Source organism: Monodon monoceros, unplaced genomic scaffold, assembly GCF_005190385.1.
Source record: "Monodon monoceros isolate NGI ecotype Baffin Bay Population unplaced genomic scaffold, NGI_Narwhal_1 Super_Scaffold_8, whole genome shotgun sequence".
In the NCBI taxonomy this organism is placed as follows: Eukaryota; Metazoa; Chordata; class Mammalia; order Artiodactyla; family Monodontidae; genus Monodon; species Monodon monoceros.
In genome coordinates this window covers 59,307,151-59,326,184 of record NW_021703785.1, presented here as the reverse complement: position 1 = coordinate 59,326,184, position 19,034 = coordinate 59,307,151, and the positions used below count along the sequence as shown (strand labels likewise).

General features: G+C 41.2%; 1 protein-coding gene across 2 annotated transcripts in view; it reads right to left on the bottom strand.

The window, feature by feature from the left end:
* Positions 1 to 18,706, bottom strand: part of WDFY2 (WD repeat and FYVE domain containing 2) — a 171,156-nt gene extending 152,450 nt beyond the window's left edge. For both annotated transcript variants that reach the window (XM_029209766.1, XM_029209765.1), the window contains exon 1: positions 18,326 to 18,706. In XM_029209766.1, the coding sequence (XP_029065599.1) occupies positions 18,326 to 18,462 (137 nt within the window). In that variant the 5' untranslated portion in view covers positions 18,463 to 18,706. The remainder of the gene's footprint in view (positions 1 to 18,325) is intronic.
* Between the last annotated feature and the right edge of the window lie 328 nt (positions 18,707 to 19,034).

Sequence of the window (19,034 nt, the reverse complement as noted above, 5' to 3'; positions counted from 1 at the left end):
CATGTGGACTAAGTAAGAAACACTGAAGCCAGTGTGAGCAAGAGAAAAGAATGAAGCAGACACAGACAAACTCATGAGCAGCATGGAAAGAGCATTTCCTGGTTCTCCATATGCTCCAGTCTCTAGTTCACTTCCTAAGGCCCAAAGGCATCCCCATCCTTGCTTGGATTCTGCAAGATACCTGAGCCTCCTGCCAGGCTGATTTCTGTTCACAGTACCAAAGAAACCTAAGAGACTCCACCATGATATAGTATTAGAAGGCAACTAGTTTCAGAGTGACCCCTATAAACCAGAGGGAGGCCTCACTTCAAACTAACACACAACACAAACCTCTGTTGCTCCAATTTTGCCTACTATGTTCTCAGCCCTGAGCTGGAGGCCTTGAGAAACAGTGATGAGGATCCCAGAACATAAGGTAAGCAGAAAAATGTCAATGCATGTGAGGAGTGAACTACATGAAGAGTGAACTAAGGGAATGCAGCTATCAGGAGATCTGGAGGAGGCCCTGTGCAAGCATTGCTAATCCCAGAGCAGCTCTGCAAATGAAAAGTTTACAGTCGCTAAAGCAGAAATGCCCAGAGATCCATATAAGGGCACTTATCAGAGCATGTGCAAATCCTATCAGTTTTCCTTTCATAAAATCTTACAACTTTTCTCAGTATAGCCTTCAGAATTTTACATATGCATGTATTATCACCTTAAAAACAAGTTTAATTATTTTTTAAATATACTGCTAGTATCTAACTATTTTTACCTGCTATTTTTTATTCAAATATTCAGAACTTCAGTTATAGTCTCCATGAACCAGTCCCTAAGGGAAATAAACTACCAAATAAGTAACCATTTTTAACCTTAAAACCTGTGTCTTTTGACTATGATTATTTATTGCTCATAGTGTGGCACTCTCCCAGCTAAAACCCATTTCAAATAACTAAATATTTTGCCATTTTGATCCATTCTCCCTGCAAATCCATCCAGTACTTGCCACCAGCTTTAAACTCAATTTTCCACATATGTAGGCATGGGACTACTAGGCAACAAAAGCAACAGATCAATTTTTTAAGCAAACATTTTAGAAAAGTAGAAATAAGTAATGCTGGACACTAAAAATACTGACTACAATAGCATCCCTAAAAATACAAACTTGATATTTGTGCAATGTAAAAAATGTCCATTGCTTCAAGTTTTCAAGATCAAGTTCAGTCCTTCAGATTCAAGAATGGAATTTACCAGTAATTATTTAGTGGTAAGATATCAAAAAGGGCCTAGTGTAAAATATAAAATGTCAGTTAAGTCAAAGACACTTACAAGAGGGCCATCCTGGTTCCAATGGACCACTGGGAGCTACTCAGATCAGAGTAATCTCAAGAAATTAACCTTTTGTTCAGTTATCAACAAATCAACAACTTAGAGTGTGTATATTTCTTCTGGGTTCAATATTGATACTGATCTGTACCTTCAGATGGATGCAACTCTTAAAAATTCATTTATAATGAATTATAATTTATAATATAAATTATAATTCTAATAATTATAAATTTTTCAAGAATAGGTAGTATAGCAAAGTTGCAAAACACAAGGTTAATATACAAAAGTTAACTGGCTTCCTACATACCAGCAATGAGCAAGTGAAATGTGAAATGAAAAATACAATATCATTTATATCAGCAACCCCAAAAATGAAATACTTAGATATAAACCTAGTAAAATATGTACAAGATCTCTATGAGGAAAACTACAAAATTCCGGTGGGCAAGCTCAAAGAACTACTAAATAAATGGAGAGATATTCCATGTTCATGGATAGGGGGACTCAATACTGTCAAGATGTCAGCTCTTCCCAACTTGATGTATAGATTCAATGCAATTCAAATCAAAATCCCAGCAAGTTATTTTATGAATGTTGAAAAACTGCCTGTAAAGTTTATAAGTAGGAGCGAAAGACCCAGAATAGCCAACTCAACATAGAAAAAGAAGAATAAAAGCTGAAGGACAGATGCTACCTGACTTTAAGACTTTCTGTGAAACTACAGTAATCAAGACAGTGTGGTATGGGTGAAAGAATAGACAAATAGATCAATGGAACAGAACAGAAAGCTCAGAAACAGACCACTATAAATATAGTCAACTGATCTTTGACAAAGAAGCAAAGGCAATACAAGGGAGGAAAGACTGTCCCTTCAACAAATGGTGCTGTAACAAATGGACATCCACATGCAAAAGAATGAATCTAGACACAGACCTTACCCCCTTCACAAAAATTAACTCATAATGGACTATAACCTAAATGTAAAATGCAAAACAATAAAACTCTGTTATATCACTCCCAAGCCTATGCTTGGACCTAGCTCAGGAGGGGCCTGTGTTAGGAATGCCTGTAGCCCTTGCTCAGGAACATATCATTTGTAGTGAGCTCAGCAGACATCTCCCCCACTGGGGCCCCTATTTATGGAATGGCTAGCTCTTGTGGTTCTTATTTTGATCTCAGGATGCACTTCAGCAAAACACCATCAGGGAACTTTGAGAGACAAGATTTATTACTCACAGGCCTTGGAGGGTATACAGCACACCTAAGAGCCACACAGCAAGGTCACAGGTTGGGAGGGATGAGGGGGGAGAGCACATACAAGAGCAGACCTGGGGCCCTGCCTTTATTAGGGTCCAAGGGTGGGGTGTCTAGGGTTTCATAAATTCACTCTGTATTGGCTAATTTCAAGCATAAGAGTGGGAAATGGGATGCAGGAAGGGAGGAACAGGGTCACTCAGGTGGTCAGTTATCTAGCTACCCAGGGCTTTCTGAAAAAGGGACCTTCACAGGTGGGGGGCATCTAATTCATTATCCTGTTGTTTTGCTAGTAGCTGTGTCATACAGCTGGCAATGTTTTATTTAAGATAGATGTCATTGGGCCTCCCTGGTGGCGCAGTGGTTGAGAGTCTGCCTGCCGATGTAGGGGACACGGGTTCGTGCCCTGGTCCAGGAAGATCCCACATGCCGCTGAGCGGCTGGGCCCGTGAACTATAGCCACTGAGCCTGCGCGTCCGGAGCCTGTGCTCCGCAACGGGAGAGGCCACAACAGTGAGAGGCCCGCGTACCGCAAAAAAAAAAAAAAGATGGATGTCATTTGAAATGGATGCCTCGGCAATTAAAAGCTTAATGTCAGGCACTTACACTACAAATTCCTAGGAGGTAACATAAGAGAAAATCTAGATGACTTTGGGTGTGATGATGCCTTTTTAGATACAACACAAAAGACACAATCCATGAAAAAAAAATTGATAAGCTGAACTTCTTTAAAATTAAAAACTTCTGTTCTGTAAAAAGACAATATTGAGAGGATTAGAAGAGAAGCCACGAAGATTGGGACTGACATATACACACTGCTATATATAAAATAGATAACTAATAAGGGAACTCTACTCAATACTCTGTAATGGCCTATATGGGAAAAGAATCTAAAAGAGTGGATATATGTATAACAGATTCACTAGGCTATACACCTGACATTAGCACAAAATTGTAAATCAACTATATCCCAATAAAAAATTTAAAAAAAAAAAAAAGACGAGAAGCCACAGACTGGGAGAAAATATTTGCAAAAGGCACATCTGATAAAGGACTTTAACTAAAATAAAAATGGGCCAAACACCTTAACAGACACCTCACCAAAAAGAAAATCTACAGATGGCAAATAAGCTTATGAAAAGATACCCTACCAGAATACTCTACTCTTTGACATCAAAGAAATGAAAATGAAATTAACAATAAAATACCACTACGTACCTATTAAAAATACCCAAGTCCAGAACTCTAACAACACCAAATGCTGGTGAGGATGCAGAGCAACAGGAACTCTCATACATTGCTGGTGGGAACGCAAAACAGTGCAGCCACTTTGGAAAACAGTTTGGCACTTTCTTACAAAACTCCTGCCATACAATCCAGCAGTGGTGCTCCTTGGTATTTACCCAAAGGAGGTGAAAACGTATGTCCACACAAAAACCTAAACATGGATGTTTATAGCAACTTTATTGATAATTGCCAAAACTTGGAAACAAACAATTCAGTAGGTGAATGGGTAAACAAATTGGTACACTCAGACAAATGGAATATTATTTAGTGCTAAAAAGAAATGAGCCATGGACTTCCCTGGTAGTGCAGTGGTTAAGAATCCGCCTGCCAAGGCAGGAGACATGGGTTCGAGCCCTGGTCTGGGAAGATCCCACATGCCGCGGAGCAACCAAGCCTGTGTGCCACAACTACTGAGCCTGCGCTCTAGAGCCCATGAGCCACAACTACTGACCCTGCGCTCTAGAGCCCATGAGCCACAACTACTGAAGCCCGCACGCCTAGAGCCCGTGCTCTGTAACAAGAGAAGCCACCACCATGAGAATCCCACGCACCACAAAGAAGAGTAGCCCCCCGACTTGCCGCAACTAGAGAAAGCTCGCAGGCAGCAACGAAGACCCAACGCAGCCAAAAATAAATAAATAAAATAAATAAATTTATTTAAAAAAAAAAGAAAGAAATGAGCCATCAAGCCATGAAGAGACATGAAGGAACCTTAAATGTACGTTACTAAGTGAAAGAAGCCAATCTGAAAAGCCTACATACCGTATGATACCAACTACATGACAGACATTCTGGAAAAAAGCAAAACTATGGAGAAAATAAAAAAGATCAGTGGCTGGGATGGGGTAGGGTGAGATGAATAGGCAGAGCACAGAGGATTTTTAAGGGCAGTGAAAATACTCTGTATGATATTATACATGGATATGTCATCATACATATGTCCAAACTCGTAGAATGTACACCACCAAGAGTGAGTCCTAAGTAAAATGTAGACTTTGGGTGACAATGATGGGTCAGTGTGGGCTCATGCTTGATTAAAGATGTACAGTTCTGGTGAGTGATGCTGATAGTGGGGAGGCTACGCATGTGTAAGAGCAGGGATATGTGTGGGAAATCTACGTATCTCCCTCTCAGTTTTGTTGTAAATCTAAAACCGCTTAAAAAAAATTGTCTTAAATTAAAAAAAAGAGTAAGGTAGAATATTTTTTTAAAAGAAAACAAACAAAAAATAAAACGGAGGGGGTAGGAGAACCACACCTGAGAACTATGAGAGCCCACAGACATATACGTACCTACAGATAATCCACACATCAGATTAAGCATAACTAACCTCTCTAATTTAATTTGACCTTCTGGAGAAAAATTATTCATTCTTTCAAATTGTTTAAAGATCTAAACTTTGAAATGTAAAGAGAACTTATTAAGCCACTCAAATATGAATTCAAAAATATTTCAAAAATCAGAATATAATGAAATAACCTAGCTAGTCCCAACACCCTTTCTCCCCAAACAAAATCTTCCTATAAAACATCAGACAGCTAGGATTTTCCAAGTCCCTTAAGTGCCAATATCAATACTAAAGCAGATTACTGAGACTCTAACAACATGGGAAGCTTTTTTTTCTATTGCGGATAACTGACTCCAGAAAAATATTAATCCAGCTCTACACAATAAAAGGTAATAATGTTAATTTTAAGTTTTTCTAAAATTAGAATTTAAATGTATTTAAATATTATATTCATCTGCTTTTAAAATGATAAAGAAGACAAAACTCTCTAAATTCAAAGTATATAGTCATGTTTTATATTTATGACCAGCTAAATGATAACAATCCTTAACATTTTTATAGGACGTTTGATATATTAAGTATTTTCACATATATTATGTCATTTCAAACTATGAAAAATCAATTTCAGATGAGGATCAAAGAGGGTTAGTGACTTTCCAAATGTCACAGAACTAGTGTAATGATGCTTGAGCACTCTTTCCAGAAGCACTAGGGAGAAAACTAAGGGAGAAAGGGAAAGAGAAACTGATTCAAAGACAAAGAAGAGACAAAGAAGAGTTAGAGAGAAAAGAGAGTTATTAAATAATTAGAAAACTAGTTTGGAGGAAGGGCAGCAAAAACCCTAATATTCCTGGAGGACTGGCTGGGACCCAGCACTTTATTTGTTTAACTCTCATAATAACACTATGAGGCAGGTACTGTCTGAACTCCCATTTTACAGCTGGGAAGGTTTTGAAGAAATGATTAAGATCACACAGCTCGGAGATGGCAGAGCCAAGAGTCAAACCCAGGCTTCTGGGACTTGGATCCCTGGCCTCAATCACTGTTACAAGGCGTCCAGAGAGGGGCAGGCTAGATGCCATGCCTAATTTACCAACACACACCTTTATTTATACATTTATTTACTGTGTGTACAACATCAGGATCTCTTATGAAAGGTGTATTAATTTCCTCCCTCCACCTCTAATTTTTTAAAAATATAGGCATTCTGGTTATCTTTCAACTTCTTCTCCTTCTTCTTCTTCCAAATACCAAGAAAACTCTAACCACTGACTCCATAGAAGGGAAAATACCTTTCAGATTCAGAGGAAAACAGGAAAGCTCTCTGGCTACTTACTGTGCCCTGTTTTCCCACCAGCAGGCAGCAGGGGCAGCATGGGCGTGGCCTCTCATGGCCTCACTCAGATGACCGTAGGCGAAGTGGGCAGATCAAGGGACCAACAGCAGGGGAACTTGCGGCCTGGCCCAGCTACATCTTCCCATTTGTCAAGAGAAGCCAACAAGCCAGACTTTTATGTGAAATCCAGATTTTAAAAACTTGGCTACTAATTCAAACTTCTAAAAACATTGTGTACAGATAAAATCTGTTTGCGGGTGGACCTCAGCCCACTAGCTGCTGGTTTATAATGCCCAGTCTTCCAGTGGAGGGCAGCTAAACTGGGGTAATTAAAATTTCATCCCTACCTCAAGGTATTCCCCATGGAAGACGCAGGATACACAGCCCTGGCCCTCCAGGAGACCAGCAGGGACAATGAACTCATCATTTCAGGACAAGATGGCAAATGGAGCGAGAGAAAAGGCTGCAAAAGAGAACACAGAACCCACCAGTCACATACCTCCCCTGACCCCTGGCTTTCACAGAACAAGTTTGGGAAGCGGCAGTAAAAAGATGACAGAGTAACCTCACCTTGGCACATCTAGAGGAGATAAAGGGACTCAGAACTATATGAAACAAGCCAACAAAAATTCAATAGCCCCACTTTTGTGTATCCAAGGTGATTCTTAAAATAGTCAAGCCTTAATGGAACCACAGCAACAGGCATGGTGGTACCATAAACAAACAATAAAACAAACTTGTACTGAGCACCATCTATGCTCCAAGTACAGTGCCACGTGTTACAGGAATATCATCTCATGTAAACCTCCAAACAATCCTGGGAGGAATCATTATTCCCAATTTATAGATAAAGAAACTGAGACTCTGAAATCCTGAAGTTTGGGAAAGAGCCAATCATTTAGAGCCAAATGATTCCTTTCCCATTAATTCGCTGACCCCGCTAGAGAGAGTCCAGCTATTATCATAGATACATAATGGCAAACAATCAAGAACAACACATTAGCTACAATAATTAAAAGTGTAAGGGGGTGGGGAGGTAGAATAGGTAAAGGAGATTGACACAAACCTCCAGTTATAAAATAAATAAACCATGGGGACGTAACACACAACATAAGAAATATGGTCAATAATACTGTAATAACTTTGTATGGGGAAAGATGGTTGCTAGACTTAGCATGGTGATAATTTCATAATATATGCAAATGTCAATTCACTACGTAGTACACCTGAAAGTAACATAATATTGTACATCAACTGTATTTCAATTTTAAAGAAAAGAAAAAAAAATTTTTTTTAAGTATAGGGCAGGTATTAAAAGCAGAGATCCTCAAAATACAACACAGCCCACAGTAGGCCTTGTTTATGAGAATATAAGGTAGTTTCACAAATAAACATAAAAGAAAGCATAAGGACCATACAATAAATGACGCTGGGGCTTCCCTGGTGGTGCAGTGGTTCAGAGTCCGCCTGCCGATGCAAGGGACACGAGTTCGTGCCCCGGTCCGGGAAGATCCCACATGCCGCGGAGCGGCTAGGCCCGTGAGCCATGGCCGCTGAGCCTGCGCGACCGGAGCCTGTGCTCCGCAACGGGAGAGGCCGCAACAGTGAGAGGCCCGCGTACCGCAAAAAATAAATAAATAAATAAATGATGCTGAATAACAGCAACTTTTAGAAAAATCATTACATTCCTCAATTTACACCATCCAATGAAATACATTTCAAAATAAATCAAAAAGTTATTTTTTTACCAAATTATATAACTAGGATGAAAGAAAAATGAATATTCAATGAATCTCTGGGTAAAGAATTACGTTCAAAAATTAGGAATGATGGAAGAAATTTAAATTATAAAAGAGGATAGATGGTTAAACTAAATAGTAAACATTTTTCTATATAAAAAGTAAAAAGGCAAACAATGGAGTATAAGACATATCTGGATACATAAGAGACACACGGTTAATATCCTTACTATATTTATAGAATATATATTTACAAAATATTGTTCAGAAGAACCAGGAGACTTCAATGGAGAAACAGAGGACAGGAACAGACAATTCACAAAAGGAGAAAATAACAAGTAAACAAGCAAACAGAAAAATATTCACAAGTCAGCCAAAACATACAAATTAACATCAATGAAGTACTACAATTTATCAAGAAAAAAATTATTTTTTATTAATTTTTATTGGAGTATAGTTGATTTACAGTGTTGTGTTAGTTTCTGCTGTACAGCAAAGTGAATCAGTTATACATATACATATAGCCACTCTTTTTTTTTTTTTTTTTGCGGTACGCGGGCCTCTCACTGTTGTGGCCTCTCCCATTGCGGAGCACAGGCTCCGGACGCGCAGGCTCCGGACGCGCAGGCTCAGCGGCCATGGGTCACGGGCCCAGCCACTCCGCGGCATGTGGGGTCTTCCCGGATCGGGTCACGAACCCGTGTCCCCTGCCTCGGCAAGCGGACTCTCAACCACTGCGCCACCAGGGAAGCCCTAGCCACTCTTTTTTAGATTCTTTTCCCATATAGGTCATTACAGAGTATTAAGTAGAGTTCTCTGTGCTATACAGTAGGTTCTTATTAGTTATCTATTTTATATATAGTAGTGTGGTATATGTCAATCCCCATATCCCAATTTATCCCTCTCCCCCAGAAAAAATTGTAAATGATAATATCCATGGCTGTTCAGATGTGGCAAAACTAATACTTCATATGTCGCTGTAAATATTATAAAGTGGCACAAGACTTTTGGAAAGCAACATGGCAATCTTCTTACAATTCTTCCTAAGGAAATAATCCAAAATCTGGAAAAAAAAAAAAACCTATATGCACAACCATGTTGTTCATCATAACATTTACAAAAGTGAAAATAAATAGCCAACAGTAGGTGATAAATAAATGATGATGCTGTACCCAATAGATTACCAGTACCTTGAGAGCAGGATATCTTATTCACAATGGGAGTTCCAGGGCCAAATTCATATAGTACAAGCTTTAAATAAATATGGGTGAATACTGAAGGAAAAGAAAAATATACAGCCACTTAAAATGATAATTAAAGACTAGGTAGCTGGTGGCACAATTTTAAGTGGGAGCAAGAACATTAAAGTGTATGATTACAGTCATATTTCTGAAAGTTGCATTAAAAAAACTGCTAGAAGGTAATACATAAAATACAAACAGTCATTGTGCTAAGAGATTTATGAGCAATTCTTCTTTATTATGGTTATATTACCTTCATTTAAAATGTAAACACACTCCAGAGGGATTATGATTACTTAAAATAGATCCTTAGAAACTGAGATTAAAAATTTAATAACATAAAAAATACATAAAATCCCCAAATAGCTCCACATTATAGGTAAATCCACCCAGCTAAAAAGAAAAGCACAGTCATATAGAGAGGTTAGCACCTGACATTCATAACTTAGATGAGATGTATCATTTCTGAGTCCTAACTCAGTAATAAATGAACACATCACAGGAAGTCAAAATGCAGCCACGTAAACAGTTGTTTTTGCTGCACTCCTGGTTTCTTCTGAACTCTCTCCGGCTCTGGGCTGAAAGGGCTTAGAATAGTTATCTTCTGACACCAAGGCTTCCAATGAGACTAGGCCAATTCTCTAATCCATGGAAATTCAGAAAAGTAAGACAGGCCAGGGGTGGGGTAGGCTGGTGGGTACAGGTCCCTGAGTTGAACTGTATTGCCATCTCCTAGAAAACCAAAACTACATAGAGAGAAAAAGAGGATACAAAACTTCAACAGCTTTTCTAAGGCACTGTATTTCAAAACTGTGGTTTTCAACCCATTACAGGTCATGAAATCATTTGCATGAGTCACAGCTAGGATTTTATGAAGGCTACAACAAAACAGAAAATATCAGTATGTGTGTCACATTAAAAGGACACCATTTAATAAAACTTCCGTTTCAGTTACATATGTGTGTTATGTGTCAGTGTACATGAGTCTTGGGTAGCAAATGCTAAATATATTTCTTACTATGATTTATGGTCAAAAAAGTTTCAAAAGCGTTACTCTAGACAATCCAGGCCCTGACTTAAGGCCCAGAAAACCACCCAGAGCTAAACTGCTTAGTGTTTGAAACTAAAGGATTTATCTGGAAATAAGAATGTAGTGAACCCAGTTCAACTAGGTGTTAGGCACCAATACAAAACAAACGGCTCTTTAATATTTCATCCAGGAATAAAGAACCGCCACTATCCAAAGGCATCGTTTTACATCACCTCACAGAGCGCATGCCACTTTTTTGCCCCCTCTGCACACTTTCTTCAGCTCCAGGTGTAGGATGATAGGTCTGCAGAGACTTTACACTTATCTAGTCCTTATGTGGGTACATCACAGTGTCAGAGTCACAGCTAGGAAATCCTAGGCTCTCCTCTGCCAGATGGAGAAACTGAGGTTTACAGCAATGAAATGCCCAATGCCCAAGGTCAATGCAGGGCTGAGCGGAGAACAGACTCCCAGTCCAGTTCTTTTCCAAGATTCCTTAAATGAAAGGCACATGAGAGCACAAAGCAGCACTCCCTGCCAAGAGACAAGTAGGATGACTTTTTTTCTCTTTTGGTCTTGTTACTTACATCTCTGAATCAATTTTTCAGACTAATGACTAAATGAAGCATTTGGATGGGGAGGACCCCGGCCCTTTAAATAAAAAAAAAAGTTAATGAGACTGCTTACTGAAGTTGCACGAGGGAAGTTATTTTTTCTACATTAGGGAATTTCTAGGTTAATTGTGGCACTCTCCTTGGGAGACCTACTCACATAAAAATAAACGAGTGCTGCCTGCTTTTGAATTCCTTCCATTCTGATACTGTAATTGAGAAAAACAGCTTGGCTTGATGGTACGTATACACTGAATATAACTTAGTTTAGTGTTACAGATATCAAGAGATCACTACTTATTTTGTCTTAAAGCACCATTTACTTATTGATTTCTAAATGGTGCTGTTTTAATTTCCCCAAAGCTGTTACTTTGTAAGGACATCCAGACAGCTCTCGGCAACAAACATAAAATCTCTCCCTCTCAAAGGCAAATTCAAACTGAAGACAGAGCCAGCGAAAGATGCTGTGCAAGGAAAAAATACTATTTCCATTTTTAAAGTTTTGATTTTGTTTGCTTGGAAAAAGATCAACTCTCTGAAGTCTCTTATGGCTACTACTGTCCTATGATTTTTTACCTATTTTTCTTTTTCAAAGTAAGTTTAGCAACATTTGAGATACAAGATAGCTGCTCAGGATTTCAAAATCTGAGAGTCACTCACTTTAGGAGCGTCAAACATTTTCCATTATCTTGCAGTATCCAGATGAATGTATCCTGATTAAGATCTTTGAGGTCCTGGATAGAGTCTGGTTTAACTATGTAAATCAAGTAGGAAATTCAGAACCCTCAGGAACTTTGGGGTCACTAGAAGCTAAGCCCCTCTAGCTAACCTCCTTAAACAGCTTTCCCATAGTGATTTTTTTCTTAAAAAGACAATTTGTATTCTGACCTTTAGAGACCCAGAGGCAGCCTGTTTCCAGACAGATTTGCTGACATGAAGCCTGCCTCATGCTCTGAATTTAGGGTAAAGGTCTAATTTTCAAAATCATATGGGGCAAATTCCCATTTTGGAACCTTGAAACCAGCAATTACTACTTCCAAGTGATGAATCTCTAGTGCATAGTTGAAAGTTTATTAATTTTATGCCATTAAATAGAGACTTGACACACTCAAAAAATAGTTCAGATGGCTTCTAACTTTGTCAACTTCAGAGACCTCACGCCATCACTCTAGGAAGTCCTCAACTTTCAGAATTATGCTTGCACATTGGGAAAAACTTTGATTTGCATTTACAAAATGTTTTGATGCAAGTGTTATAAAATGCATGGTACATAAAACTCCATGAGCTCAACTGAACTGATCCAAGGTCTAAGTATTTAGTGAAAACTAATGGTTTCAACCAGAGAACCGAGATAGTACAATTTCACAGTGAAAAGAATCAATGGTATGAGCCAATAGTATGAGGATTTATAAATGATATTTTAACATATCTTTTCAAGAAATAGTCATAAATGAACCTACTTACAAAACAGAAACAGAATCACAGAGGTAGAAAACAAACATGGTTACCAAGGGGAAGGGGAGGGATAAATTGGGAGACTGGGATTGATATATACACATTACTATATATATTAAAAGAGATAACTAATGAGAACTTACTGTATAGCACAGAGAACTCTACTCAATACTCTGTAATGACCTATATGGGAAAAGAATCTAAAAAACAGTGGCTATATGTATATGTATAACTGATTCACTTTGCTGTACAGCAGAAACTAACAGAACATTGTAAATCAACTGTACTCCAATAAAAATTATTACTCCAATAAAATAAAAAGAAGAAGAAGAAATAGTCAAGTAGTAACTCTTAGAGTGGTTCAGAGTTGGGAAAAGGGACCTCCCTGGTGGTCCAGTGGGTAAGACTCCATGATCCCAATGCAGGAGGGGACCCAGGTTCAATCCCTGGTTGGGGAACTAGATCCCACCTGCATGCCACAACTAAGAAGCCCACTTGCCGCAACTGAAAAAGATCCCACATGCCACAACTAAAACCTGCCACAATGAAGATCCCACGTGCTGCAACTAAGACCCGGTGCAGCCAAAATGAATAAATAAATATTCCAAAAAAAAAAAAAATCAGAGTTGGGGAAAAAAGGCCTTAAAGATTTTTAAAAACCCAAACCACTCTCTCATTCCAACCGCTTCCCTCCCCTATCCCTTGTTGTAAACACTACCCTGGCCCAAAGTAAGGAGCTAAGCTTCTCTCAGGTTCAACTTAAACCTTTGCTCTAAGCAACTCCCAACCTCCTCAGGCCCATTCCATTCCAAACAGCTGATAGATCAGCCATTGCTTAATCCATTCAATGAACATATATATGGGCTGCCTCCTCTGTGCTAGGCACTGGAGGTCAGACCATATATTGAGACAAAAATGGGACCTCCTATTACCCACTGCATGGTCCTATGTGCCCTTAGGGCCTACAGAGAACACAGATAACAATGTTGCCTAAATTGTCCCGAATGAAGTCAGAATATAAGGTGGCAGTTCTCCACAGTCCTCCCCGGGACTTCCCTGGTGGTCCAGTGGTTAAGACTCCGTTCTTCCACTGCAGGGGGCACGGGTTCGATCCCTGGTCAGAGAGCTAAGAAACAGTAAGCTGCGAGCCACAGCCAAAAATGAAAAAGCAAACTCCGCAGTCCCTCCCCATTACCCTCTCCCCTGCAGACCCCTCCCCATGGTCTCCTCCACAACACCCTGCCACCACACCCTCAGCTCTTTTTTTATCTCCCAAGAGAATTCCAAATTCTTGCACTCAGAGGTTTTGGGAATGTTCGCTATCACAATTACTCCTGTGGAGACACCAATTTTCCAGATTCCTCCAAGTGTGACACTCAGAGCTGAGTTCTGAATTCAAGTTGCATGGCTCCTGAGTGCATTCTTAACCAGTTCGTTCTAGTGCTTCTCAGTGCCCCAGGAGTTTTCTCTTCCCCCTCTAGCTAGAATGCCCCTTCCAACACCCTAGCTTTCTTACATGAACTTCTACTCATCCCGCAAGACCCACCTGGAGGAGAGCTCCTTGGTCTCTTCTCTAACCACTGCAAGCAGAGGAGATGCTTCGATGACCCCAGTGGATGGTGTTTGTACCCGTCTTCAACACATCTCCTTATTATGAGATAAAAATCTGACCCCCTTTTACTCCTGGTGAAGGAACAATTTTCTATAACTGTCTAATAGTAATTACCTAGAGAAACTCTCTGTATGAATTCTAAGATTGCTGACTTGTGTTAAGATATGCATATAAAGAACTTACAAAGTTAAAACGTCTGGACAGGGCTGGCTCCCACCTGGAGCAGTCTCTTCTGGCTTTCAACACTTGAAGAGGCTGCCACTGGACAAGGGGGCTGCAGGTGGCTTACCAGCTACCCTGGTAAGTTGCAGGCTAGAGATCGATATTGACCAAAATACACCCAAGATGTCTGTGAGGAAAGTCCTAAGCAAGGAATGTTAAAATGGCAGTCACGGGCTTCCCTGGTGGCGCAGTGGTTGAGAGTCCGCCTGCCGAGGCAGGGGACACGGGTTTGTGCCCCGGTCTGGGAAGATCCCACATGCCGCGGAGCGGCTGGGCCCGTGAGCCATGGCCGCTGAGCCTGCGCGTCCGGAGCCTGTGCTCCGCAACGGGAGAGGCCACAAGAGGCCCGTGTACCACAAAAAAAAAAAAAAAAAAAAAAAAATGGCAGTCACTCAGAAGAGACAGTCCAGACAGAAGCTGGGAAATGAGGAACCCAATGTACCAAAGTTGGGCATATTCTTTGGAGACAGAATCCAGCTACAACCAAAGCAAAGACAGACTCAGATAAGGACAGTGAGTTCTCAGGACAAATTCCATTTTATGATAGCACCACAAATCTATACTTGTAAGTCAGACCGTTTTTATATTTCTTCTTCCTTTTCTTTTTTTTGGCTGTGAGGTGAGGCTTACGGGAGTTCCCCAACCAGGGACTGAACCCAGGCCACAGCAGTGAAAGTGCCGAGTCCTAACCACTAACCACTAGACCACCAGGGAACTCCCGTTTTTATATTTCTTCTATTTCCTTATATTTTCTCCCTTGGTATCCAGTAAAGGTCCAGGCTGTCTTAACTGTGCTCAACTGTGCTTAACTGAGGGTAAGGGTTTTTACCACTCTTGGGCCTGAAGATTAGAATATCACCAGCCCACGACTAAAGGCAGCCGTAGGGTGAAAATGGTAGTCCAAGTGAAAGAATCCTCCAAAGGTAAGTAAAATTTAGGGAACAACAATGGCTGTGGAATCCAGATACTCTTCCTCATCTAAAAATTCTCTTTTCAATATTAAATCTTAGAGTTTGTGGTTTTATTTTCTTCTAAAATCTGCCCCTCCCCCAAATAAATTGTGAGTATCTTGAAAGGACCTTGTCATTTTCACCAATGAAGTGTACACATGTGCTTGGAACACAGTAGGGACTCAAATGTTTGTTGATGGAATGAATGAAGCAATGCATTGACTTTCAAAGTTTTAAGGCACCTTTAAAGGCCATCCAGTCCAATCCTTTTCCGTACATTTGTCCAACAGAACTTTCACAGGTTGTCATAAAGTTCATTCAAACAAATATCAATGAAATGTCTACAACAGTTAAGATGCTGTGCTTTCAGGAACAAGAAAAAGACCAGTCACCAACACAATAAATGTTTCTTGAGGGCCTACTGTGTGCCAGCCACCATACTAGGCCTTACAGATATTACAATGAGTAAGACGCACATAGCATCTTAGGGAATTCATGGAGAAGAAGATAAATGGATAACAAGTACCTATAACACTGTTATAGATGGAAAATGTTAAGCGTTTTCAAAGGCTATTGGGAATCAGAGGTCAAAAAGGAAAACCAAGGTTTCAAAAGAACTTACGGGACACTGCCATTCAGGAATGGGACAATATTTTGTGGCTTAACCTTACAGTTCAGGAATGAAAACTACTAGTTTCTAACTGAAGTGGTTGATGGAAATGGCTTGGTAGGTTTTGATGAAAATCAATATTCTCTCTTCATATCTTTATCATCATGTCAACTGACAGTGACACTGGATTTTGAAAAGCAAGAATACAGATCAGTTCTCTTTTAATGGAAACCATAATAGAAACTGAACTCTAAATAACAAAGTTCTTGTCATATGTGACTATATGACCTACAGAAACACAGACTGGTCAACTTGAATAATAATAAAAAGATTATGTAAAGAATAAATCCTAGCTTTACTTATTTAACAGCAACTGCATAATAAAATATCTTCTATCACACTGTAAACTGGGAAAGTGAAAATTAAGCTTAATAAATAGCTAAACATTGCATTTATGTTGTCCCATAATCAAATGAAACTTATCTTCACTCTCTGTCATATACGCGACTTCAGCTTCTCCAAATACTCTGAAATGCACCCCGACTAAAGCTGTTTCCTTCGGGATAAACATAGTGAAATGGAAATCAGAAGACAGGAGCCAGGCCCGGCTCCACCACTAGCTACATGAATTTGGGCAGGTAAATTCTCTGGCCTAATTTTCTCATCTGTAAAATGAAGCCGTTACAGCAAATAACCTCTAAGATCCCTTTGAACACTTAGGAAAAAAAACTATGAAAACTAACCTCTACTCCCAAAGCATCAACCAAAGCAAAAAGTTTCAAAACTAATTATTAAAGGAGCTTAGGTTTAGCTACCTTTCTGCCTCTCTTACTTGATTCAACAAACTTACTTATGAATTTCCTACCGCAGTTCGGTTGAGCAGTTTCATCTCCAGTAGTTACAGACAGAGAAAGTGATGTCTATCAATATATTCTTTTTAAAACACGATTTTGTGACAAAGAATTTCTAGGTCCAGAAGCAATCTCTTTTGTAGAATTTTGCCTCCATGGAAAAGTTAAACACTCATAAGCCTTCTTCGTGAATTTCAAATGGTTTCTACATCCATGTATTCCACTGCAGCCATGAATTTCTTCTGTTCTTGGCAGACTGCTTGCCATTGGTGTATGTTTACAATGTTTTCCCTTGAATCTGCACAGGAAGTGAATCAGGCACCATTTGGCCATTTGTATGGAGTATGATGTAGACAAAAATATGTCATTAATATAGTCATCCTAGTTATACTGAAGAACCTATGATATGAATAGACCTTTCAGGCATATTTTTTGAAGCCACATTGTATGCAAAGCACTGAAATGACTATAAAGACAGTATGAACACTTTGTTGCTTTACCTTTGCCTGGAAATTTTACAAGTCATCAAGAAAAAAATATTTTCTACCTCAGCATAATTTGAACTTACATTAAGAAAACGTAACTACTATTTTAAGGTTAAAAGCTCCTTGACACATACCTCTATAATGTGACATTTTTTAGAATACTAGTTGATATTATAAAAGCAACAATTCCAGATCAAAACCATAACTACTATATTCAAGCTTCATTCCTCTGGAAACTAGCTTCCTCTGCATAATTTCTGCATTAAAGGTCATTAAGTTAAAGCAAAAAACGCACTGTCTGAAAAACAAGGGAGAATACTAAAGGCAGAACAACTAGTTCTACTTCAGCAAATTAAGCAAAATTAGGCAAAAAGAAAGGAAGCAAGCAAAGGGAAGGAACTCAAGAGCTATTTGCAGCAGTGGTCCCTTGAAAGTTCTAGGAGCTTCCCCTTGAGCTTGAAGAGACAAGGAGGGCAAAGCAGAGAAGTCACCTCTCCTGGGCAGAAGCCCTAATACTCTTCACAACTTGCAATATTCATTGAATTCAGTGTAAGATGTCTGGGAGATCTGGATTCGGTGGGAATGTCTGGGAGAAGGGAGTGGCATTTGCTTTCCTGGGTCTGGAGCCTTAAGAACTATACCAGAGTTCTCAAAACCTCTTAGTTATGTCACACAAGCGGCTTGGAGCATCCTCCCCACGCACACACGTGCAGGGCCGGGCAGCTCCACCCTCTCCCCTTCCTGTCCTAGGAGCTGGACCAAGGTCCAGTGGCCGGTGCACCGTTAGTCCAAGGGCCACCCTGGCCCCGGCAGGCGCCACCCGGGCAAGGCCAGACAGAACGCCGCTGTCCGGGCTCCGCTTTCCGGAGCCACGCAGCGGCGGCCACGCGCAGCTGGACACCGGCAGCACCAGGATGCGCATTATAATAACAACTTGGGAGAGCGCTCTACACTCGCGCCGACGTGGAGGCACAGCCCCTGAAGCGGGCTCTGGGACCGCCGGCCCGTCCCGCCCCTCCTCGCGGCCGAGGGGCAGCGGTTCGTACCTGTCCTCCGAGACACTGATGACGCCCTCTTCCTTGGGCACGATCACGGCCATATTCACCACCTCCTGAGACCCCTCGACCCGCTGCAGCAGGATCGGCTTGCGGGTCAGCGGCTTGGGCTGGATCTCTGCCGCCATCGGAGGAGGGGGCGCACTGCGGGCGCCGCCGCCAACTGCGCCGCGGGGTCGAGCTGAGGAGACCGCTCGGGCACGGGCACAAGCTGAGACAGGGACTCTGGTTGGCCGGAGCGGGCCGCCGGGGACCCGCGATCATAGCCTGGCCGGCGCTCCCGGGAACGACTCCGCGCTCCCGGCTTCGGGCACCGAAACCTCCACGACCGGCGCTGCAACCCGGCACCACCACCGGAGGAGGGGGCGGAGAGCCGGGGGGGCGGGGCCGGCGGGGGCGGAGCCTGCCGCAGGGGGTGGCCGCTGGTGGGCGCCAGGGCGGCTGCACTTCCGGAAGGGTGGTGGAGGAGGAGGGGAAACTGAAAAAGGAGGCGGGGCGCTGGCGGCCCAATGCGCATGCGTCAGGCCACGAGCCCATTTCCACCCCGCCCCTCCGCCATTCCCGAAGCCGCGCGGCACCGCCTCTAGAACGCATGCGCCTTCCATGATCCGCGGCCTCTTCGCCACCTTCCACACCCAGTATTTAGTCCCCTCCCTCTTTAATCTCCCGTGAACGCGCGCGTACACATTCCTGGGAACGC